This window comes from Chiloscyllium punctatum, chromosome 10 (assembly GCF_047496795.1).
Source record: "Chiloscyllium punctatum isolate Juve2018m chromosome 10, sChiPun1.3, whole genome shotgun sequence".
Classification (NCBI taxonomy): domain Eukaryota; kingdom Metazoa; phylum Chordata; class Chondrichthyes; order Orectolobiformes; family Hemiscylliidae; genus Chiloscyllium; species Chiloscyllium punctatum.
Window position 1 is genome coordinate 115,080,683 of NC_092748.1, and position 25,536 is coordinate 115,106,218.

General features: G+C 44.0%; 1 protein-coding gene across 2 annotated transcripts in view; it reads left to right on the plus strand.

The window, feature by feature from the left end:
• Positions 1–7,579: 7,579 nt before the first annotated feature.
• The window catches only part of catip (ciliogenesis associated TTC17 interacting protein), a 78,315-nt gene continuing 60,358 nt past the window's right edge, over positions 7,580–25,536 (plus strand). Inside the window, exons 1-3 of one of the 2 annotated variants that reach the window (XM_072579983.1) lie at positions 7,580–7,878; positions 11,723–11,886; positions 23,857–24,122. In XM_072579983.1, coding sequence (XP_072436084.1) covers positions 23,873–24,122 — 250 coding nt within the window. In that variant the 5' untranslated portion in view covers positions 7,580–7,878; positions 11,723–11,886; positions 23,857–23,872. The remainder of the gene's footprint in view (positions 7,879–11,722; positions 11,887–23,856; positions 24,123–25,536) is intronic. The other variant, XM_072579982.1, reaches the window with a different exon arrangement.

The following is a 25,536-nucleotide window of genomic DNA, read 5'->3' on the forward strand; positions in this document are numbered from 1 at the left end:
TTGTACTTGGTCTTTCTTTGTCATGTTTCATGTTGATTATTGGATTGAAGGAAAGTTGATGATTTTACGCTGATCTCCAGGTTAAAAGTCAGGCTTATTGTCTCCAGTCATTAAGATTTGTCCCTAGATCAAGGATTGGGAAGAATGACACTCCTACAAAAGGGCTCAAGTGTTGGACTTTAAAAGAATGAGAAGAAAATTGGTGGAAGATTATAACTAAATTTTTCATATCCTTATTGATAAAACCTGTCATTCTTATGTGACTTCAGTAAAAAGAAAATTGAACACTAGTTTAATATAAGCTAAGGTACCAAGTGTAGTAGTGGGTATTATATTAAAGATACTTAGACAGCATGTTCCAAACTCATGACCATTTCAATCTAGGAGGACAAGGGCAGTAGATAACATGAGAAGACCACCATCTAGCAACTCGCCATCCTGACATGGAACTACTTGTATATCGTCATTCCTTCCCTGTCAAATCCTGTAAATGTACTAAGTTTAAAAATCACACAACACCAGGTTATAGTCCAACAGGTTTAATTGGAAGCACACTAGCTTTCGGAGCGACGCTCCTTCATCAGTGATGAATCAGAAATTCTGTAATTGTTGCCTAAGGGCATTGTGGGTCTACTAATAGCACATGGGCTACAGCAGTTCAAGAAGGCAGCTCACCACCACCACCTCAAGGGGCAATTAGGGACAGGCAATAAACGCTGGTTTAAAGTGTGGTGCTGCAAGAGGACAGTAGGTCAGGCAGCATCTGAGAGGCAGGAGCGACAATGTTTCGGGCACAAGCCCTTCATTAGCAATGTGGCCAGCCAACAAGGCCCACGTTCCATGAGAGAATATAAACACTGATTTGCAAGATTGAACTTATGATCGTCTGCCAAATAACAACAGGAATTAAACTTTGTAAACAAAAGTTTGCTGAAGCTTTTTGTCTTGCACTGATCAGGTCAAAATTTCAAACAATTTCCATAACTTATACTGCATGAGAAAGTGGTACTGATTGGCTGAGGAGTTTCCTCGGAAAAATGCTGGGGAACTATTGGTTCCTGGCCACATATTCCTTTTGTTTGTATTGAACTGGTGCCTACGTACAAACGTTAGTTACATGTAGCAAACATAAATGTGTCACATTATGAACTCAACGATCAATGCTGCTCTTCACACAGCCAGATAATTTAGCAAATACTGTTGAATCATATAATCGCAGCTAACATGAGCAAATGCGAGGTCTTGCACTTTGGAAGAAAGAATACAGGCATGAATTATTTTCTAAATAGAAAATTCATAAAGCCAAAGTATAAAGGGATCAGGGAGTGCTAGTCCAGGATTTTCTAACGGTTGACTTGCAGGTTGAGTCTGTGATTAAGGAAGCAAATGTAATATCATTTATCTCAAGAGGGTTGGAATATAAAAGCAGAGATGTGCTTCTGAGACTTTATAAAGCTCTAGTTAGGCCCCATTTAGAATACTGTATCCAATTTTGGGCCCTACATCTCAGGAAGGACATACTGGCACTGGAACGTGTCCAGCGGAGATTCGCACGGATGGTCCCTGGAATGGCAGGCCTAACATACGACGAACAGCTGAGGATCCTGGGATTGTATTCATTAGAGTTTAGAAGGTTGAGGGGAGATCTAATTGAAACTTACAAGATAATGCATGGCTTAGAAAGGGTGGACGCTGGGAATTTGTTGGCATTAGGAGGGGAGACTAGGACCTGTGGGCACAGCCTTAGAATTAGAGGGGGTTAATTTAGATCGGAAATGAGACATTTCTTCAGCCAGAGTGGTGGGCCTATGGAATTCATTGCCATGGAGTGTAGTGGAGGCTGGGACGTTAAATGTCTTCAAGGCAGAGATTGATAAATTCTTAATCTTGCAAGGAATTAAGGGATACGGGGAGAGTATGGGTAAGTAGTGTTGAAACACCCATCAGCCATGATTAAATGGCGGAGTGGACTCGATGGGTTGAATGGCCTTAATAATCAAGTTTATTACATGGTTTCTTTACACTTATTGGAAACAATTTTCATACACCAGGGACCTGTTCTTTGCAGGCAAAAGGAATGTGTTCAAACCTTGAACCATTTCAAATGTTTTTTTTTCCTGGAGCTTGGGGAGTCTATAGTTCCCTGTTGCTCCCTGTATCTAAGCAGTTGTCATAATCAGTCAGTTCATCAACTTTTCTCTGGTGATTGATTGTTTGAAATTTAACATTCTTGCATTGGTTCTGATGAGTGCAAAGCAAAGATCTTCAGCAGGATTTCCAGCACTCAGCTCAGATGTGTCATATTGAGCACAGCACCTTATGAAGAAAAGAACTTACATTTGTGTAATTCCTTGCACACCCTCTGAACATTCCAAAGCACTTTTGGAAGGGTAGTTGCTAATGTAAAAGTATATGAAGCAGTCCATTTGCACAGAACATGTTACCACAGATAGCAAAAATGATGTTATGTCAGTTGACGGAATGTCAGGAAACTAGAGAGATCCTGTGTTTTTGCAGATGGTGCTGTGGTGAAGTGCCTATTACTCAAAGACATTAAGATAAAAATGAAATGCTGCAGATGCTGGAAATCCGAAGTACAGCAAACTTTGTTTTAACCAGCGCCTTATGAACTGACAGGATTGATAAACCAGCAAAATGTTATATACATCAAATAGCAAGGGGCAGCACGTTGGCTCAGTTGTTAGCACTGCTGCCTCACCGTCAAGGACCTGGGTTCACTTCCAGCCTCGGGTGACTGCGGAGTTGACACATTTTCCCCGTTTCTGTGTCAATTTCCTTTGGATGCTCCAGTTTCCTTCCACAATCCAAAGATATGCAGGTTAGGTGGATTGGCCATGCTACATTGCCCCACAGTATCCAGGGATGTGTACATTAGGTGGATTTTCCATTGGGAATGCAAGGATTACTGGGATGGGAGAAGGTGAGTCTTGCATGGGCTGCCTTTTGGAGAGTTGGTGTGGACTGAGGCCGAATGGCCTGTTTCTACACTGTAGGGATTGTATGATTATAAAGTTTACTGTGTTATGCTGACAAATTATTACAGTTTTTTTAACATATTTACCTCAATGTAAATATATTTGTTCAAGCAAATGGCGACATGAAATATCAACAGTTGATCAAGTTTCAATTCAATTTCTCCTCAAATACCATGCATTACAGCTGTGCTGAGGGAGGATATTCCCAGAAATACATCCAGGGATGTTATTTGGGTGGAACTGAGAAATAAGAAAGGGATGATCACCTTATTGGGATTATGTTATAGACCCCCTAATAGTCAGAGGGAAATTTAGAAACAAACTTGTAAGGAGATCTCAGCTATCTGTAAGAATAATAGGGTAGTTATGGTTGGGGATTTTAAGTTTCCAAGATCGACTCGGACTGCCATAGTGTTAAAGGTTTAGATGGAGAGGAATTTCTTAAGTGCATACAAGAAAATTTTCTAATTCAGTACGTGGAGGTCCCTATGAGAGAAGGTGCAAAACTTGACTTATTCTTGGGAAATAAGGCAGGGCAGGTGACTGAGGTGTCAGTGGGGGAGCACTTTGGGGCCAGCGACCATAATTCTATTAGATTTAAAATAGTGATGGAAATGGATAAAGCAGATCTAAAAGTTGAAGTTCTAAATTGGAGAAAGGCCAATTTTGATGGTATTAGGCAAGAACTTTCGAAAGCTGATTGGAGGCGGACGTTCGCAGGTAAAGGGACGGCTGGAAAATGGGAAGCCTTCAGAAATGAGAGAACAAGGATCCAGAGAAAGTATATTCCTGTCAGTGTGAAAGGAAAGGCTGGTAGGTATAGGGAATGCTGGATGACTAAAGAAATTGAGGGTTTGGTTAAGAAAAAGAAGGAAGCATATGTCAAGTATAGACAGGATAGATCGAGTGAATCCTTAGAAGAGTATAAAGGAAGTAGGAGTATACTTAAGAGGGAAATCAGGAGGTCAAAACGGGGACATGAGATAGCTTTGGCAAATAGAATTAAGGAGAATCCAAAGGGTTTTTACAAATATATTAAGGACAAAAGGGTAACTAGGGAGAGAATAGGGCCCCTCAAAGATCAGCAAGGCGGCCTTAGTGTGGAGCCACAGAAAATGGGGGAGATACTAAATAAATATTTTGCATCAGTATTTACTGTGGAAAAGGATATGGAAGATATAGACTGTAGGGAAATAGATGGTGACATCTTGCAAAATGTCCAGATTTCAGAGGAGGAAGTGCTGGATATCTTGAAACGGCGGTTAAAGGTGGATAACTCCCCAGGACCTGATCAGGTGTACCTGAGAACTCTGTGGAAAGCTAGAGAAGTGATTGCTGGGCCTCTTGCTGAGATATTTGTATCATCAATAGTCATAGGTGAGGTGCCAGAAGACTGGAGGTTGCCAAACGTGGTGCCACTGTTTAAGAAGGACGGTAAAGACAAGCCAGGGAACTCTAAACTGGTGAGCCTGACTTCAGTATTGGGCAAGTTGTTGGAGGCAATCCTGAGGGACAGGATGTACATGTATTTGGAAAGGCAAGGACTGATTAGGGATAGTCAACATGGCTTTGTGGGAAATCATGTCTCACAAACTTAATCGAGTTTTTTGAAGAAGTAACAAAGAAGGTTGATGAGGGCAGAGCAGTAGATATGATCTATATGGACTTCAGTAAGGCGTTTGACAAGGTTCCCCATGGGAGGCTGATTAGCAAGGTTAGATCTCATGGAATACAGGGAGAACTAACCATTTTGATACAGAATTGGCTCAAAGCTAGAAGAGAGAGGGTGGTGGTGGAGGGTTGTTTTTCAGACTGGAGGCCTGTGACCAGTGGAGTGCCACAAGAATCGGTGCTGGGCCCTCTACTTTTTGTCATTTACATAATTGATTTGGATGCAAGCATAAGAGGTACAGTTAGTAAGTTTGCAGATGACATCAAAATTTGAGGTATAGTGGACAGTGAAGAGGGTTACCTCAGATTACAACAGGATCTGGACCAGATGGGCCAATGGGCTGAGAGGTAGCAGATGGAGTTTAATTCAGATAAATACGAGGTGCTGCATTTTGGGAAAGCCAATCTTAGCAGGACTTATATACTTAATGGTAAGGTCCTGAGGAGTATTGCTGAACAAAGAGACCTTGGAGTGCAGGTTCATAGCTCCTTGAAAGTGGAATCGCAGGTAGATAGGATAGTGAAGAAGGCGTTTCATATGCTTTCCCTTATTGGTCAGAGTATCGAGTACAGAGGTTGGGAGGTCATGTTGTGGCTGTACAGGACATTGGTTAGGCGACTGTTGGAATATTGCATGCAATTCTGGTCTCCTTCCTATTGGAAAGATGTTGTGAAACTTGAAAGGGTTCAGAAAAGATTTACAAGAGTGTTACCAGGGTTGGAAGATTTGAGCTATAGGGAGAGGCTGAACTGGCTGGAGCTGTTTTCCCTGGAGCGTTGGAGGCTGAGGGGTAACCTTATAGAGGTTTACAAAATTATGAGGGGCATGGATAGGATAAATAGACAAAGTATTTTTCCTGGGATCAGGGAGTCCAGAACTAGAGGCCATAAATTTAGGGTGAGAGGGGAAAGATATAAAAAAGACCTAAGGGGCAACGTTTTCACGGAGAGGGTGGTATGTGTATGGAATGAGCTGCCAGAGGATGTGGTGGAGGCTGGTACAATTTCAACATTTAAGAGGCATTTGGATGGGTATATGAATAGGAAGGGTTTGGAGGGATATGGGCCGGGTGCTGGCAGGTGGGACTAGATTGGGTTGGGATATCTGGTCAGCGTGGACAGGTTGGACCGAAGGGTCTGTTTCCATGCTGTACATCTCTATGACTATCTACCTCAATGTCCGAGTAGTCAGTTGAGGGTGCGAGTGAGAAGGCTGCCTGTAAGTTTTATTTAAGGCAAAGTTGGGTTGTTATTAAGTGATTTATGCTACGAAGTATACCCCCTGCATAATGTTTCTTGTACTTAGTGTGTGCTTTTAAATTGATTATGTGGACCTCTTGATTATCCAGAATATTCGATCAACAATGCACTCCTGGTCCTGTAGATACCAGTAATAGAATGTTTGCCTTAGAAACAAAATGGTCAAGAAACCTAGCAGGTCTGACAGCATCTTTAGTGAGAAAGAGAAACAGTTAACATTTTGAAATCAGTTTGACTTCTTCAGAATTCAGAGTTCCACTCCACTTTCCTGCCTTTTCCCTGTAACACTTTATTCACCCAAAAATAAACATTAATCTCAGCGTTGAATATACCTAATGACGCAGCCTCAACATTTTCTATCGTAAAGGGTTCCATAGATTCACTGCTCTTGGTGAAAACATCCTCCGCATTTCTGCATTAAATGTGTGAACCCCTTGTTCTGAGATTCTACTCTCTCATCTTAGACTCTCCACATCTACCCTGTCAAGCCCCCTAACAATCTTTATATTTCAATACGGTTTAATCTCATTCTCCTACTCTCCAAGCTAAAAGTGCTCATAAAATCCCTCCATATCTGACATCAACCTAGTCAATCTTCTCTGGACTGCCTCCAATCGTGTATATCTTTCCATCAATAAGGAGACCAAAACTGCTCACTGCTATTTCCATCATCCAAGGGGGCAGCATGGTAGCTCAGTGGTTAGCACTACTGCCTCACATATCCAGGGACCTGGGTTCGATTCCATCTTTGGGTGACTGTTTGTATATTCTCCCAGTGTCTGTGTGGGTTTCTTCCCATAGTCCAAAGATGTGCAGGTTGGGGGATCGGCTGTGCAAAATTACCCATAGTGTCCAATGATGTGCAGGCTAGGTGGATTAGCCATGGGAAATGCACAGTTACAGGGATAGAGTTGGGGTGTGTCTTGTGGAATGCTCTTTGGAGGGTTCAGTGTGGACTTGATGTGTGTAATGGCCTGTTTCGACACTGTAGGGTTTCTGTGGTTAAATAGGTTGCTTTCTATATGCCCAACCCATTCTCACCTCTCCATTCCATTATGACTTATCTATCTTCCCTGGCTTATTATCAACAAACCCTTTCTCTTTAGCCAGAAGGTGGTGTATCTATGGAATTCATGATAGATGGATAGGTTCTTGATGGTAAGGAGATCAGAGGTTAGGGGAGCAGGGAGGAAATTGGACATATCAGCCATGATCCAATGGTGGATCTGCCTTGATGGGCTGAATGGCCTAAGTCTGCTGCTTTGTCTTATGGACTGCACTAAAGGCAACCCATGTCATGACAGAGTATAATAACAGATGTAATGATGGATAATAGTCAAAGAATGATGTGTTCATGTTCCAAAATTGTTAAAATTGTATTTTCTTCTGCAAAAAGTCACTATTAATCAAAAAAACCTGAAGATGCAGCAGCCTCCCGTACGCTAGGTGGTCCAAATAAACCTGTTGGACTATAACCTGTTATTTTTTTTAAAAAATCAACTGATTTCTCCACCTCGGTCCGAACTGTCCCCGGGGGAGATGGGCTGAATGGCCTGCCTAGGCGTTCGTTGCCATGGTGACTGCAGGCAGTGTGCAGGAGGGCTATGCTGGAGGCGGGGTCCTGGGGCGCAGGCCGCTGCATCTCCATGGTAACCGCCGCCGCGGAACTCGAGCTGAGGCCGTTTGCCCGCAGCAGGAGGGGACTCCTCAACAAACCGGCGGCGAGAAACTCCTACCGCTCAACGCGAAGTCAAACTTCCTGCCTGCCAAATTCGAACGTTTCACCTCGACCTCTGTCACGCGAATAGTAATAAATTACGTTGTTCATTCGTCGTTCACCGCGAAGGGGAGTGAGGTTGGTCTCCGCCATCGGACGTTTCCCGATTGGTATATTCGGTTGTTTAGGCGACTGGATCCCTTCACTAATTGGTCCATCAGGCTGTCTGTCAAGGTCGGTACCGCCCTCACGCACGCATGGATTGGCTTTGACGGGAAGTGGGTGGGTTGGCTTCGGAGTGGCAGTACTCGCCTCCAGGTTGGTTAGGTCAACTGTCCATCAGTGCAGTTCCCACTGTCTATCGGTGCAAAGTGGTGTCCATCAAAGGGCGGGTCCTGTTTTGGTTTGCTGTCCACCATACTTAGTGAGCGCGTCTGGAGCTCCCATTGGCTGAATAAGCTAGCCTTCATGTAGCTTAGACCAATCCACTGTCCAAACTGGTTTCCATCACGTGGGCGGGCCCAGATCTGGGAGATTATTGGTCAAACTGGCGGTCTGTCATTTTGCCCAGCATCTGATTGGTGGGAATGTGAAGTAATGTCCCGCCTCTCTCAATGATGTTCCCTTGAGGGCTACCTTTTGTCCAGGTTGAAGAAGTCTGTTTGGCCATGGTGTCCTAGAGATCTAAAGCCAGAAAAAGGATCTTCGGTCTACTTCGTCACTGCTGGACAAGTTTATGCTCAAAGCGTCGACTCTCCAGCTACTCAAATTCTGCCTGATGGGCAGTGCTTTTCCAGTGCCAGAGTTTTTGACTCTGATCTCCAACATCTGCAGTCCTCACTTTCTCCTAGTTGGACAAAAGCAGCCACCTAGCGATTGTAATTAGATGGTCGTTATTATTGTCTGGCTTCCAGATTTTTATTATTGCATTAAAATTCCATCTGCGCTGAAAATGTGTTGCTGGAAAAGCGCAGCAGGTCAGGCAGCATCCAAGGAGCAGGAGAATCGACGTTTTGGGCATGAGCCCTTCTTCAGAAATAATCTAAAACTGCACAAGCTAATTAAGGTAGAGAGATCATAACAAGTTACGGTGTCAGAACAGAACGGAAGGAAGATCTAGAAAGGAATAAGTTGATTCGGGATAGTCAACATGGTTTTTTGAAGGGCAGGTTGTGCCTCACAAACCTTACTGAGTTCTTTGAGATGGTGACCAAACAGGTGGATGAGATTAAAGCGGTCAATGTGGTGTATATGGATTTCAGTAAAGCATTTGACAAGGTTCCCCATGGTGGGATATTGCAGAAAATACAGGGGCATAGGATTAAGGGTGATTTAGCGGTTTGGATCAGAAATTGGCCAGCTGTAAGAAGAAAGGTGGTTGATGGGAAATATTCATCTTGGTGTTCAGTTAGTAGTGGTGTATCATAAGGATCTGTTTTGGGGCTGTTTTTCATTTTTATAAATGACCTGGATGAGGGCGTAAAAGGATCGGTTAGTAAATTTGCGGGTGATACTAAAGTCAGTGGATTGTGGAGAGTGCGGAAGGATGTTGCAGGTTACAGAGGAACATAGCTAAGCTACAGAGCTGGGCTGAGAGGTGGCAAATGGAGTTTAATGCAAAAAAGTGTAAGTTGATACACTTTGGAAGGAGTAACAGGAATACAGAGTACCGGGCTAATGGTAAGATTCTCGGTACTGTGGATGAGCAGAGAGATCTCTGTGTCCATGTCCATAGATCCCTGAAAGTTGCCTCACAGGTTGGTAGGGTTGTTAAGAAGGTATAAGGTGTGTTAGGTTTTATTGGTAGAGGGATTGCTTTTCAGAGCCTTGAGGTCATGTTGCAGCTGCACAAAGCTCTGGTGTGCATACAGTTCTGGTCACCACACTATAGGAAAGATGTGGAAGGATTGGAAAGTGTGCAAAGGAGATTTACGAGAATGTTACCTGGTATGAAGGGAAGGTCTTATGAGCAAAAGCTGAAGAATTTGAGGCTGTTTTCATTAAAGAGAAGAAGGTTGAGAGGTAACTTAATAGAGACATACGAGATAATCAGAGGGTTAGATAGGGTGAACAGTAAGAGCCTTTTTCTTCGGATGGTGATGGCTAGCATGAGGGGATGTAGCTTTAAATTGAGGGATGATAGATATAGGACAGATGTCAGAGGTAGGTTCTTTACTCAGAGAGTAGTAAGGACATGGAATGCCCTGCCTGCAACAGTAGTAGACTCGCTAACTTTAAGGGCATTTAAATGGTCATTGGCTAAACATATGGATGATAATGGAAAAGTGTTGGTTAGATGGGATTCAAATTAGTTTCACAGGTTCGCGCAACATTGAGGGCCAAAGGGCCAGTACTGCGCTGTAATGTTCTATGTTCTATTTTACAGAAAATGAACAGTGTCATGGGCTACATGTAGTACGACATGAACCCAAGATCACGGAACATGACTATCTGTTTCCGCTCAGTTATTCTGTGTTGTTGTGTATCTCAAGGGCTGCCTTGGAGGATGCTTACCCAATTGATTGACTGATTGATTGATTGATGTATTGTCAGGTATTCTGAAGTAGAGTGAAAAGCTTTGTTTACGAGTAGTGCAGGCAGACCATATTAAGCAAGGATGTACAGAACAGAGGTCATAAAAAGACTTAGACGAGGCATTCAGGTTACATTCCACACGATGTGCGCTAGGCAAGATCAGCATTATTTTAGGCGAGAGAGTCCATTCATCAGTCTTATAATGGCCAGGAAGGAGCTGTTCCTGAACCTGCTGGTGCATGTGTTCAGGCTTCTCTACCTTCTGCCTGACAGAAGACGTTGCAGGAGATCATTATTGGGGTGGGATGGATCTTTGATGATGTTGGCAGCCTTTCCACGGCAGCGAGCTATGTAAATGGAGTCTATGAGTGGAAGGTTGGCTTCCGGCCTTATGCCTGAAACATCGATCCTCCTGCTCCTCGGATGCTGCCTGGCCTGCTGTGTTTTTCCAGCACCACACTTTTCAACTCTGGTCTCCAGCATCTGCAGTCCTCACTTTCTTCCGTGATGGTCTGAGGTGTGAACACAACATTCTGTTGTTTCTTATGGTCTTGCACGGAGCAGTTGTAGTACCAGGCCGTTATGCACCCAGACAGTATGTTTTCACTGGTGCACCTGTAGCAGTTGGTGAGGTCCTTATGGACATGCAGAATTTCCTGAGCCACCTGAGGAAGAAGAGGCGTTGTTGTACCTCTTGGCCATTGCATCTATGGACAGGTTGTTGATATTATCACTCCAAGGAACTTGACGCTCTTCACCCTCTCAACCTCAGTTCTGTTGATGTAGATGGCGGGTGGGGGGGTGCGTGTTCCCCTCCTTTCTTTTTACGATCATTTCTTTAGTTTTGCCCATACTGAGAGAGGTTGTTCTCATCGCACCACGTCATCAAGCCCTCGATATCTTTTCTGTAATTTAACATATCTGTCCAATTACGGTGGTGTCATCAGAGAGCTTATACATGGCATTCATTTAGAATTTGGCAACACAAGTGTGGGTATAGAGTACAGTAGAGGGTTGAGGATGCATCCAAGGAAGGCTCCAGTGTTGAGTGTTATTGTGGAGGAGGTGCTGTTGCCTATCTTCACCGATTGCAGTCTGTGGGTCAGAAAACTGATGATTCAGTTGCAGAGGGCCGAGGCAAGAGCAAGGTCACAGAGTTTGAGATCAGCCTGGACAGATAATGGTGTTGAAGGCAGAGCTGTAGTCAATGAGTAGGAGTCTGATATAGGTGTCCTTGTTGTCCAGATGTACCAGGGATGAATGCAGGACGAGGGATATAGCATCCATTGTGGACCTGTTACATTGATAGGCAAATTGCAGGGGATCAAAGCAGGCTGGGAGACTGGAGTTGATGGAGTCCATGACCAGCCTCTCGAAGCACTCCATGATTATAGAGGTCACAACTTCTGATCTGTACATCCTTGCTTACTATGGTCTGCCTGCACTACTCGTAAACAAAGCTTTTCACTCTACTTCAAAATATGTGACAATACATCAATCAAGGCATATTGGTCATTAAGGCATATCGCTTGTGCTTTCTTAGGTACGCGGGTGATGGTGGTCTTCTTGAAGTAGGGGTGGACTTCGGCTGTTAGAAGGAGAGGTTGAAGCAGTTGGTGAATACCTCCACCAGTTGGTCTGCACAGGATCCGAGTTTGCCTCCCAGGAAGATCAATCTGACATCTGCAGTAGTGACAGTGGGCACAAGTGCGTCCGAGGCTTTCAGGGCAGGTGACAACATATCTGCTCAAACTGAGCGTAGAAAGCATTGAGCACTTCACAGGGTGATGTGTCTTTGTTTGTTATCTTGTTCTGCTTCATTTTGTATCCCCATAATGATGTTTAGGCCTCACCACAGACGTCAGGAGTCTGTTTGGTTGGTTTGAGTCTCTGACCTGGTCCGATACTGCCTCTTGGCTTTGTGGAGATCATATCAGGATTCCCCATATTGGTCTGGGTCAAAGGCTTGAGTGCTGCACGTCTGGTCTTCAATAGGGAGTGGATTTCCTGGTTCATCCAAGATTTCCATTTGGGCAACACTCAGATTGAACTGCTTTGGTTGCAGGCCCCAAAGCATTTGCTAATGAAGTCTGTGAAGGCAGTGGCGTACTCGTTAGGTTTTCCACTGAGTATTTGAACACGGTCCAGTCTATCGATTCCAAACAGTCCCAGAAATGATCGTGCACAGCTTTGGACCAGCATTGCACTACCTTTTGTGAAGGGTTCTCCCGTTTCAGCTTCTGTTTGTAAACTGGGTGGAGGAACAAAGCATCGTGATCTGATTTTCCGTAGGTGGGGAGATGGAGCAGTAGGTGTCTTTAATGGTTGTGTACCAGGGCTGAATGTCCTTGACAGCTGAAGTGTTCCCTGATCGGGAGGAAACATTCCTGTCTGGCAATTGTTCGCAGAATCACCGAGCAGAAACTGATACCCAAAAAGACAGTCTCAGCTGTGATCTTGGGTTTATGTCACGCTGCATGTGATCCGACCATACTGTTCTATAAAATTTTCCCTACTATTAAACTAGAGACCAAGGTAATGTTCTGGGGACTGGTTTTGATTCCCACCACCTGCTGTGGTGGAATTTGAGTTCAGTAAAAACAAAATCTGGGATTAAGACTCCAAAAATGACTATGAAACCAGTGCTAATTGTTGAGGGGAAAAGCCCATATGATTCACTCAGGAAGGAGACTGCCTTCCTTACCTGGTCTGGCCTACATGTGACTCTAGACCTACAGCAGTGTGGTTGGCTCTTAGCTGCCCTCTGGACAATTAGGAGTGGGCAATAAACACTGACATTGCCAGCAATGCCATTGACTGGTGAATGAATTAATAAAAAGAATGGTGATTTGGTTCCAAGTCAGAATGGCGTGTTCTAGATTAGTGGTGCTGGAAGAGCGCAGCAGTTCAGGCAGCATCCGAGGAGCTCCTTGGATGCTGCCTGAACTGCTGTGCTCTTCCAGCACCACTAATCCAGAATCTGGTTTCCAGCATCTGCAGTCATTGTTTTTACCTCAGAATGGTGTGTCTTCTGGTTCTGTTTCTGTATCTCACCATTCCAGATGCAGCTTTTTATTTTAACTTTGAATGTGGTCATGACCAGATTATCTGGTTTTGTGATGTTGACTGAAGGAGGTGTGTCCTGAGGTCTTTGTAACACTGCTACTGAATGTTCCACATTCACCTGAAGAGGCAAATAGAACCAGGTTTAATGTCTTATCTGAGAGAAGGTACCTCTGACAATGCAGCACTCCCCAGTACCACACTGTAGTGTCAGTGTTGGTTTTTATGTGCCTAGAGTAGGACTTTAAAGCAGGATCTTGTGCTTAAGATTGCTGCTACCTTTGGAGCTGCACCTGATGCTTGGATGTGAGTTGTAGCTGGTGTTGTTCCAACGTGGCAGCTCCTCTTGGCCTTCTAGATGACAGATGTTGTGAATTTGGAAGGTGCTGGCAGAGAAAGACCATCCACTTTGAAAGATTACAAGCCAACAACTTGGGACCCTCTTGTGGTGCACTGGTAGTGCCTCTCCCCTCGCCCCCCCCACCCCAGATCAGGAGGCCTAGGTTCAGGTCCCACCTACTCCAGAGGTGTGTAATAACATCTTTGAACAGAGTGATTAAAATAATACGTTAATAAACAGTAAAAAAAATACAAGTCAATAACTGAGACCCTTTTGTGAAGCAGTGGTATTGTCCCTACCATGGACCAGGAACAAGCCTCACCTCCTCCAGAGGTGTGTAATAACTTGGCTGAATAGGTTACTTAAGAAAATAAATTAAAAATTACAAGTCAATAACTGTGCAAAAAAAGTTATAATGACTCTACGTCTGTACCAGGTAGCCAGTGTTCAAGTCCCTCCTGCTCCAGACATGTGTAACAGCATTGATTACAAAATTACTTGTAAGTCAATGACTGTGGCAGTAGTGTGCATTAACTAAATCTGAACCAGTTGTTAAAATAACATACCAGATTAATGTGCACTGAATGCAGAGGAATATTCCAGGAGGCCAGCCACTGATTCTGAGGCCGATCTCAACCTGAAACAATTATTTCTGCTTGAACAATTTCAGCACTTCTGCAGCCCATGGGCTTCACTCACTCACTCACTGCAAGCACAGAAACAATTGCTTAAAGGTATGTCTGCAATTTCAAACAAAAATGTTACGGCACATTTGCTCCCAATTGAGTTCTTCAGATCAATTTAGCAAAAAATTAGGAAAGCTAACAGAATGTTATAATTTATCACAAAGGGAATTAAACACCAAAATAGGGAGGTTATGTTTCACTTACACTCACCTGGAGTACTGTGCACAGTATTGTTCTCCTTTTTGAAGAAAAGATATAAATGCATTGGAAACAGTTCACACAAGGGCCATGAAACTAATGCATGGAATGTGATGGGTTTAGTTAAGAGGAAAGGTTGGACAGGCTAGGCTTGTATCTGCTGGAGTTTAGAACAGTAAGAGGTGATTCAATTGAAATATATGAAACCACTGATGAGTATTGACTTGATTTGATTTATTATTGTCACATGTACCAAGATACAGTGAAAAGTATTGTTTTGCATGCAATCCATTGCAAATCATACCTGCCATAAGTACATCAGGAAATAGAATAGAATGCAGAAGTATAGCTAATGAGAGGATGCAGAGAAAAGTCAACTCTAGTATACAAGAGGTCTGTTCCAAAGTCTGATAACAGCAGGGAAGAAGCTGTTCTAGAATTTTTTGGTACGTGTTTTCAAACTTTTGTATCTTTGCCCAACAGAAAAGGATGCAGGAGTGTACAACCAGGGTGGGAGAGGTCTTGATTATGTCAGTTGCTTTCCTGAAGCAGTGAGGAGTATAGACAGAGTCAATGGATGGAAGGCTGGTTTGTGTGATGGAGTAGGCTGTGTTCGCAATTCTCTATAATTTCTTGCTGTCTCAGGCAGACCAGCTGCCATACCAAGGAGTAATGCATCCAGCTAGGATGCTTTCTATGGTGCATTTATGAACATTGATAAGTGTCATTGTGGACATGCAGAATTTCCTTAGCTTTGTGAGGAAGTAGAGGTGTCAGTGTGCTTTCTTGATTGTAACGTTGATGTGGATGGACCAGGATAGATTGTTGGTGATATTTACTCCTAGGAACTTGAAGCTCCCCATCATCTCCACCTCAACCCCATTGATACAGACAGGGGCGTGTCCTCCACTCCGCTTCCTGAAGTTGATGACCAGCTCCTTTGTTTTGCTGACATTGAGGCATAACTTGTCTTTACACCATACCACTAAGCTGTCTATCTCTTTCCTGGACTCTGTCTCGTTGTTGTTTAAAATCTGACCCATATTCAGGAAAGGGACAGGAACTTTATTGGGAGTTTTCTACAGGCCCCCCCAGTAGCAACAGAGACACGGAGGAGCAGATTGGGAGGCAGATTCTGGAAATGTGCAGAAGTAACAGTGTTGTTGTCATGGGTGACTTTAACTTCTGTAATATTGATTGGAACCTTCTTAATTCAAATAGTTTGGATGGAGCAGTTTTTGTCAGGTAGGTGTATCCAGGAAGGGTTCCTGATGCAATATGTAGATAAGCTGACAAGAGTAGAGGCCATATTGGATTTGGCGCTTGGCAATGAACCATGCCAGATGTGAGATCCCTTAGTAGGAGAGCATTTTGTTGATAGCGATCACAACTCCATGACCTTTACTATAGTCATGGAGAGGGATAGGAGCAGACGGTATGGGAAAGTATTTAATGGGGGAGAGGGACTTACAATGCTATGAGGCAGGAACTGGGGCACCTAAATTGGGAACAGATATTCTCAGGGAACTGCATGACAGAAATGTGGAGGTTGTTTAGGAAGCATTTGCTGAGAGTGCTGGACAGGTTTGTCCCACTGAGGCAAGGAAGGGATGTAGGGTGAAGGAACCTTGGGTGACAAGGAATGTGGAACATCTAAGTCAAGAGGAAGAAGGAAGCTTACTTAAGGTTGAGGAGAGGGTTACAAGGTAGCTAGGAAGGAACTGAAGATTGGACTTTGGAGAGCTAGGAGGGAGCATGAAAAAGCTTTCGCGGATAGGATTAAGGAAAACCCTAAGGTGTTCTACACTTATGTGAGGAACAAGAGAATGGCCAGAGTGAAGGTAGGGCTGCTCAGAGTTAGTGGAGAGAACCTGTGCCTGGAGTTGGAAGAAGTAGGGGAGGTCTTTAATGAATACTTTGCTTCAGTATTCACTACTGAGAGGGACCTTGATGTATGTGAGGACATGGTGGAACAGGCTGGTATGCTAGAACAGGTTGATGTTAGGAAGGAGAAGGTGCTGAAAATTTTGAAAAATACAAGGATAGATAAGACCCCAGGGTCAGACAGATATACCCTAGGTTACTACAGGAAGAGGGGAAGAGATTGCTGCACCTTTGGCGATGATCTTTGCGCCTTCCCTGTCCATGGGAGTAGTGCTAGATGATTGGAGGGTAGAAAATGTTATTCCCTTGTTCAAGAAGGGGAATAGGGATAAACCTGGGAATTACAGACGAGTCAGTCTCACGTCAGTGGTTGGCAAAGTATTGGAGAGGCTTCTGAGAGACAGGATTTATGATTATTTGGAAAACCATAGTTTGACTAGAGATAGCCATTATGGCTTTGTGAGGGGCAGGTCACCTCTTACAAACCTTTTTGAATTCTTTGAGGATGTGACAAAAAACATTGATGAAGGTTGAGCAGTGGATGTGGTGTACATGCATTTTAGCAAGGCATTTGATAAGGTTCCCCATGATAGACTCATTCAAAAAGTAAGGAGGTATGGGATACAGGGAAATCTGTCATTCAGGATACAGAATTGGCTGGCCCATTGTCCCAGATGGTGGTGGTAAATGGAAAGTATTCAGCCTTGTGCTCAGTGACCGGTGGTGTTCCGCAGGGATCGGTTCTGGGACCTCTGCCCTTTGTGATATTTATAAATGACTTGGATGAGGAAGTGGAATAGTGAATTAGTAATTTTGCCAATGACCCAAAGGTTGGTGGAGTTGTGGAATGGTATGGAGGGCTGGTGTAAGTTGTAATGAGACATTGACAGGATGCAGAACTAGGCTGATAAGTGGCAGATGGAGTTCAACTGGAAAAAATGTGACATCATTCACTTTGGGTAGGTCAGATTTGAATGCAGATTGCAGGGTTAAAGGCATGATTCGTGGCAGTGTGGAAGAACAGAGGGCTCTTGGTGTCCATGTTCATAGATTCCTCAAAGTTGCCACCCAGGTTGATAGGGTTGTTAAGAAGGCGTATGGTGTGCTGGCTTTCATTAGCAGGGGGATGAGTTTAAGAGCCATGAGGTTATGCTGCAGCTCTATAAAGCCCTGGTTAGACTACACTTGGAATATTGTGTTCAGTTCTGGTCGCCTCATAATAGGAAGGATGTGGAAGCTTTAGAGAGGGTGTAGAGGAGTTTTACCAGGATGCTGCCTGGACTGGAGGGTGTGTCTTATGAAGAAAGGTTGAGAGAGCTAGGGCTTTTCTCGTTGGAGTGAAGAAGGATGAGAAGTGACTTGATAGAGGTATACAGGATTTTGAGAAGCATAGATAGGGTGGATAGCCAGAGACTTCTCCCATGGCAGAAATGTCTTTCATGAGGGGACGTAATCTTACAGTGATTGGAGGAAGGTTTAGGGGAGACATCAGAGGTAGGTCCTTCACTCAGAGGGTGGTGGGTGTCGAATACACTCCCAGCAGTGGTAGTAGAGTCAGATACATTCGGGACATTCAAGTGATTCCTGAATAGGTACATTGGAAGATAGTATAATGAAGGGTATGTAGGTTAGTCTGATCTTAGAGTAGGATAAAGGTCCACACAACATCAAGGGCCAAAAGGCCTGTACTGTTCTATGGTCTATGTTCACCACGGTAGCGTCATCAGCAAACTTTTAATAGCGTTAGAGCAGAATGTGGCCACACAGTCATGAGTCCATAAGGAGCACAGTAAGAGGCTAAGTATGCAGCCTTGAGGGGCACTGGTATTGGCGATCACTGACAGAGTAAATATGGACAACTGAAATTGCTGGAGAAATTCATCAGGTCTGGCAGCATCTGTAGGGAGAAAACAGAGTTGGTTTTTTGAATGTGGTGACTCATCATCAAAGCTCGATGAATAGTCACTGGACTGGGCACGTTAACAGTTTTCTCCCTACAAACACTGCCAGATCTGCTGAGTTTCTCCAGCAAGTTTTATTTTTGTTTCAGATCTCCAGCACCCACAGTTCTTTGTTTTAGTTGAGATGTGATGAAGGAGCTCCCTCTTGTGGGAGAATCTGACAGGAGAGGTCACGGTTTAAAATTCAGGGGTTACCTATTTAAGACAGAGGTGAGGAGAACCTTTTCTCTCAGAGTGAGTCTGTGGAAATCTCTTCCTGAAAAGGTGCTGGAAGCAGCACCTTTGAATATGTTGAAGGCAGAGAAAGGTAGATTCTTGAAAGCAAGAGGGTGAAAGGTTATCAGGGATAGGCAAGAATGTGGAGCACCATTAATGAATAGTGCAGCAAGCTCAAGGGACTAGTGACCTGTACCTGCTCATCATTTATATGTTTTTATTCAGTATCACGAAGTAGGCTATTATGTAACATGATGCACGTGAAGACATGGGGCTGTGATCGTCCAGGTAGGCTCAAAGTGACTGAGAGCTAAGAGAGCAAGCAAATAGACCAGAGCATGTTCTTCGTGGTGGTCTGGTGGTGAGGGAGCGGCGGTGAAGGAGGCCCAGGACCTCCATGTCCTCGGCAGAGTGGGAGGGGGAGTCCTGGGCCTCCTTCACCGCCACTTCCTCACCACCAGACGCCTGGAGGAAGAACGCCTCATCTTCCACCTCTGAACGCTTCAACCCCAGGGCATCAATGTGGACTTCAACAGTTTCCTCATTTCCCCTTCCCCCCACCTCACCCTAGTTTGAAACTTCCAGCTCAGCACTGTCCCCATGACTTGTCCAGACTTGTCCTTCCTGCCTATCTCCTTTTCCACCTATCCACTCCACCCTCTCCTCCCTGACCTATCACCTTCATCCCCTCTCCCACTCACCCATTGTACTCTATGCTACTTTCTCCCCACACCCACCCTCCTCTAGCTTATCTCTCCACGCTTCAGGCTCACTTCCTGTATTCCTGATGCAGGGCTTTTGCCCGAAACGTCGATTTCGAAGCTCCTTGGATGCTGCCTGAACTGCTGTGCTCTTCCAGCACCACTAATCCAGAATCTGGTTTCCAGCATCTGCAGTCATTGTTTTTACCAAGTGGTTTGATGGGTTGAGGGTGCTTCATCCATACTGTGTTGCAAGTCTGCAGACAGGTTCAGAAGTTCATAGCCATCTGTGAAAGCCTTCAGTATCTTTCACTCACTGAAAAACAAAACAACATCCACCCATTCCACTTCAAGCAGAATAGGTTAATTAGTAGTGGTTTAAGGGGTGGATTGAAAACTCCTGGATATAATTATGTCAACCATCTCTCTTCCTCCTATATAGAAATGTGTGTTATAATTGACAAAGGGAAAGCCCACCTCCTTTGTTAGATTATACTCTCCTTTTTAAAACTCCTTGATATCAGTTTCATCAGAATTTTATTTAAAGAGAATTGCATTTCTAAAATTCCAATTACAATGAGCAAATCTTGTCTTCCTGAATTACAGATTTACTCATGCGTTAAAACAATGTTTGGAATTTAACTCTGGCCAGAAAATGAAATTCCAAACATGATAATTTCCAATTCCAAGAGATAATGTTTTACCAAGCTTTATGACCCAATTTTTAAAGCAACATTTTGTTGCAGACTTTTTGACTTGCATAAGCACGGGGCAGCATGGTGGCTCAGTGGTTAACACTGCTGCCTCACAGCACCAGGGTCCTGGGTTCAATTCCAGCCTCAGATGACTGACTGTGTGGAGTTTACATATTCTCCTCGTGTCTGCGTGGGGTTTCCTCCTACAATCCAAAGATGGGCCATGCTAAATTGTCCATAATGTTAGGTGTATTAGTCAGGGGTAAATATAGGGTCTGGGTGGGTTACTCTTCAGAGGGGCGGCGTGGACTTGTTGGGCTGAAGGGCCTGTTTCTATACTGTAGGGAATGTAATCTAAAGGGCATTACATTAACCATGCATGTTCCATACTGATACATCACACTTTCAATTTACAATACATTCCCCAAATATAAATAAAGTTCAAAGTATTCCCAGATCACGAGCTCGAGGGAATAAAAACACAAATATTACACAACATTTAACTGGCAATGAACAAAGGTTTTTCAAACCAGACCACAAAGAGTTCACACTTAGTTCAGTGAATGCAGCACCAAAAGCTGGTCTCTCTCTCTCTCCCTCTGTCACTGTTCCTTTTCCCTTTGCAGCCATTCCAGTTGCTCCCAGGTCTTTAAGCCTCCCCTTTTTGGGATAGGAGAGGTCTTCTTTGGACCATTTGACCCTCACCTTTGGCGGTGGAGGGTCATGTCTGTGTCAGCTGGCCCATTTGTATTTGTACTTGACCCTCCCCCATTTTGAGTCCAAATTGGTAAAATTGGATCCAAGAAACCTCTAGGAGAAAGTGAGGACTGCAGATGCTGGAGATCAGAGCTGAAAATGTGTTGCTGGAAAAGCGCAGCAGGTCAGGCAGCATCCAAGGAGCAGGAGAATCGACGTTTCGGGCATGAGCCCTTCTTCAGGAGCCATTCCTGAAGAAGGGCTCATGCCCGAAACGTCGATTCTCCTGCTCCTCGGATGCTGCCTGAACTGCTGTGCTCTTCCAACACCACTAATCCAGCACCCAGTGGAATCAAACTGCAAGAGTAACGACAGTAAACAATAAAACCAAAACGTCAGTACAGCCCTGTCAACTCGACAAAGTGCTTATTTCAAACATCTTGGGTTCATCAACAGTACAGATTGGGCAGAGATTGCAGCACAGTAGCATATAGTTAGGAAGGAGTTTCCCTGGCACTCCTCAACATTGGCTGCAGGTGCCGTGAAGTCTTATAGCATCAGGGCAAGAGAGCTGATTACCATCCACTGCTGCTGATTTAGTTCTTCTCCATACTGAGCACAATTTGGAGAATGCTTTGAAAGATGCACAGAGTGTACTCTGAGTGAGAAACCTGAATGCCAGTGATGAAGAATGGCTCAGTAACACTGGTATTAAATACTCTGGCAGAGTCATAAAGGATATAACTGATATACTGAGTCTGCAGCAGGTGGGGAAACAATAAGAGGGAAAAACGTATTTAACCTTGTCCTAATCATCTACCTGTCATAGATGCATCTGTGTTCCATTACCAACAAACCAGGGGAGCAACTTTGATTCAACAAACAGTGCAGAAGGGACCAGCACCAGGCAAACTTAAAAATGAGGTAAAAACAATGACTGCAGATGCTGAAAACCAAATACTGGATTGGTAATGCTGGAAGAGCACAGCAGTTCAGGCAGCATCCAACGAGCAGCGAAATCGACGTTTCAGGCAAAAGCCCTTCATCAGGAATAAAGGCAGTGAGCCTGAAGCATGGAGAGATAAGCTAGAGGAGGGTGGGGGTGGGGAGAGAGTAGCATAGAGTACAATGGGTGAGTGGGGGAGGAGATGAAGGTGATAGGTCAAGGAGGAGAGGGTGGAATGGATAGGTGGAAAAGAAGATAGGCAGGTAGGACAAGTCAAGGAGACAGTAACTGAGCTGGAAGTTTGAAACTAGGATGAGGTGGGGGAAGGGGAAATGAGGAAGCTGTTGAAGTCCACATTGATGCCCTGGGGTTGAAGTGTTCCGAGGCGGAAGATGAGGCGTTCTTCCTCCAGGCATCTGGTGGTGAGGGAGCGGCGGTGAAGGAGGCCCAGGACCTCCATGTCTTCGGCAGAGTGGGAGGGGGAGTTGAAATTAAAAATGAGGTGTCAACCTGGTGAAGCTACAACCTTCATGCACTACATGCATGCCAAACAGTGGGAGCAGCATGTAATAGACAAGGGAAAAACAATCCCACAAACAATGGGATTAGCTCAAAGGTCTGCCAACTGTACCACATTGAGTCATGCATAGTGGTAGACAATTAAACCTTCCACCTTCCAAGCGTGGACAAAAGAGCTGATGTCCAGAGGTAAGATGGCAGTGACTGCCCTTGTCATCAATGAAACATTTGACTGAATATGGCATCAAGGAGCCCGAGCAAAAGTGCCATCACTGGAAACTAGAACAAAAGTTCTCCACTCGTTGGAGTTTTACGAGTGAAGATGGTTGTGGTGTTTGGGGATTCAATCATCACTGCAGGAAATTGTCAGGATCATGTTTGAGGTCAACAATCATCAGTTGCTTCATCAATAACCTTCTATCTATCAAAAAGGTCAGAAGTAGGGATGTCCATTGGTCATTGCACAATGTTCAGCAAAATTTGAGATTCCTCAGCTACTGAAATCATCTGTATTCATATATAGCAAGACCTGGAAAACATCCAGCCTGATAAATGGCACATAAGATGCATGTCACACAAGTGCCACAATAACCATTTCCAACAAGAGAAAATCTAACCTTTGCATCCTTGACATTCAGTCAATTGTATCTCCGAGCATCAGTATCTTAACAAGAAATTAAACCAGACCAGCCATGTAAACGCTAATATAGGAGCTGCAAGAGCAGACCAGAGGCTTGGAATTCTGTAGCAAGTGATTCAGTTCCTGAAACCCCAAGTCTGACAGGTGTATGATGGAACACTCCTCAGTTGCCTGGATGAGTACAACTTTAACAATACTCATGAGGCTCAGTACCAGCTGGAACAAAGTGTCCCACTTGATTAGCCCTCAATCCATCATCTTAACATACACTCCTTACACCACCAATGCACGAAGACAGCAGTGTGTATGATTAATAACAATGATTCCCAACTCTTCCTCACTGGACCCTATTTCAAGTCATGAAAATTGTTGCAACTTGAGGGGAGGGTGGGTAAGTAAGAGAACATGGGAGAGCAGAGGGTCAATGGCATTCATTGCTGCCATGGAGCTTGTGACTCCATGTGAATTCACGGTCCCCACTTTGAGAAGTCCTGATCTATAAGATTAACCCACCAATCTTCATTCGACAGCACCTTTCAAACTTGCACCTCTATCACATAGAAGGACAAGGGCAGCAAAATGTGGAAACATCACCACCTGCAAGTTACCATCCATGTCGTACACTATCCTGACTTGGAACTGTATTGCCATATCTTCATTGCCACTAGTTTAAAATCCTGGAACACCCTTCCCAACAGCACTATGCAATGGACTGAGTAGTTCAAGACATCAGCTCAGCACTCCTTCTCAAGGTCAATTAGGATGGGCAATAAACACTGGCCCAGCCAGCAAAGCCTGCATTCTGGGAATGAATACACAAAACAATTACAAACCTAGTCTGTGCAATTTGTTTTTAATCCTTTTAGCCTCATTCCAGAAACAAATTTTTAAAAAGCATACTTGTTTCATTCTGGTGAGCAGGTGGGCAATAGTGAATTACTGTAGATACAGAGCCTAGTGTTTAACAGTGCCTTCTACAAAGGAGAGCAAGTGTGAAGGGCACGTGTCCTTTTCAGGGATGGAGAGACATGCAATAATGCTTTCATGAGAGTTTAAGATTTAATTGCTTAATTTAGCTAGACAAGTCAGACATGTGCCTTCATCCTCCTGAGGTTTTCATTTTGTTTTGTAGGGAAGCACACTGCGCGATGTCAACATCAGAATTCCCAGATTCCTCAAGAGAATTGGCCACTGAGGCATTATCCTCAGGAATATCACCACCCTTGGGACAGCTCGGAAACTCAGACCTGAATACCTCCCCGAATGAGCTGAATCATATTGAATCTCCGGGTACGCCTGGAGCGTTGACAACTCCGGAGACCGTCTCACAACCTTCAGGACTACTAGAGCCTTTGCCAACAGCCAATCAAGAAGCTATTCATTTCCTGGCTTCACTTGGTAAGTGTTTGATTTCCAGAGCTGAATCTGATCCTAATGTAAACCAAAGGCTATGGGCACTGACAATAACCTGGCAGTATCACTGAAAATATGTGCTCCAGAACAAGCCATGCCCCGAGCCAAGATGTTCCAGTAAAGACACAACATTAACATAAACCTGACAATTGGTTGGAAAATTGCCCACTTTTGTCCTATGTACACAAAGCAGAACATTTTGGTCAGTGGTACTGTAGTGATAATGTCACTGGATTAGCAATCCAGATGTTCTTGGGACATCAGTTGAATCCCACCATGGTTGATAGTGAAATTTGAATTAACGAAAAAAAAATTCTGGATTAAAAAGCTAGCCTATTGGTGACCTTGTAACTATTGTTGATTATTTCTTTAAAAACATCTGGATCACAAATGTCCTTTAGGGAAGGAAGTCTGCCGATCTTATCTGGTCTGGTCCGATTCCAGAGGAATATGGTTGACCCTTTGTACACTGCCCGATCAAACACTTCCAGTGCAGCTATTTCATGGAGTTTAAGTGCAGAGTAAAGCTTCATATGCCTTTAAAGTGAAAATTAAGCTTCCACTATACTGTCCCTATCAAATACTCCCATGGAAGGTATGGTATGGGGGCAAATGTAGAGTAAAGTTCCTCTTTTAAATTGAAAGTAAAGTCCCTCCAGTGTGCCCTTCAAACGCTAATAGGAGCGATTCAGCATGGGATTAGATATAGAATGAAGCTCTTTCTACTCTTTTAAACTAAAAGTAAGGCTTCTTCAACACAGTCCAATAAAACATCCTCTGGACAGGTACATCATGGGATTAGATATACAGTAAAGCTCACTCAACACCATCCCAAACAAACACTCACAGGACCCGTACAGCATGGAGTTAGATGTAGAATGTAACTCTCTCGACACTATCTTCACAAAAACACTCCCAGCACAGGTACAGAATAGAGTGAGATACAGAGTAAAGCCACCTCTTCTGTCCCCATCAGCCATTCCCAAGACATGTACGACATGGGGTTGGATACAGTGTAAGGCCTTCTCTACTCTTTTAAACTGAAAGTAAAGAACCTCTGCACTGTCCCCACCAAACATTCCCAGGATAGGTACAGCATACATTGGATCCCCCTCTACTCTCTCTACACTGTTTGCATTACACACTTCAGGACAGGGACAGTATGAGATTAGATACAGAGTAAAGCTACCTCATCAAATACCAGAAGAGTGACAGCATAGGGTTAGATAAAGAGTAAGGCTTGTCCTAATTATACATTCCAAGTGCAGGTGAAGCACAACTTGGTATTTAGTCTGTGAAAACTATCTTTTTTATTAAACAAAGAAGTGTGGTTGCTGGAGATCTGAAACAGGAATTTGCTAGAGAAAATCAGTAGGTCTGGCAACAACTGTGGAGAGAA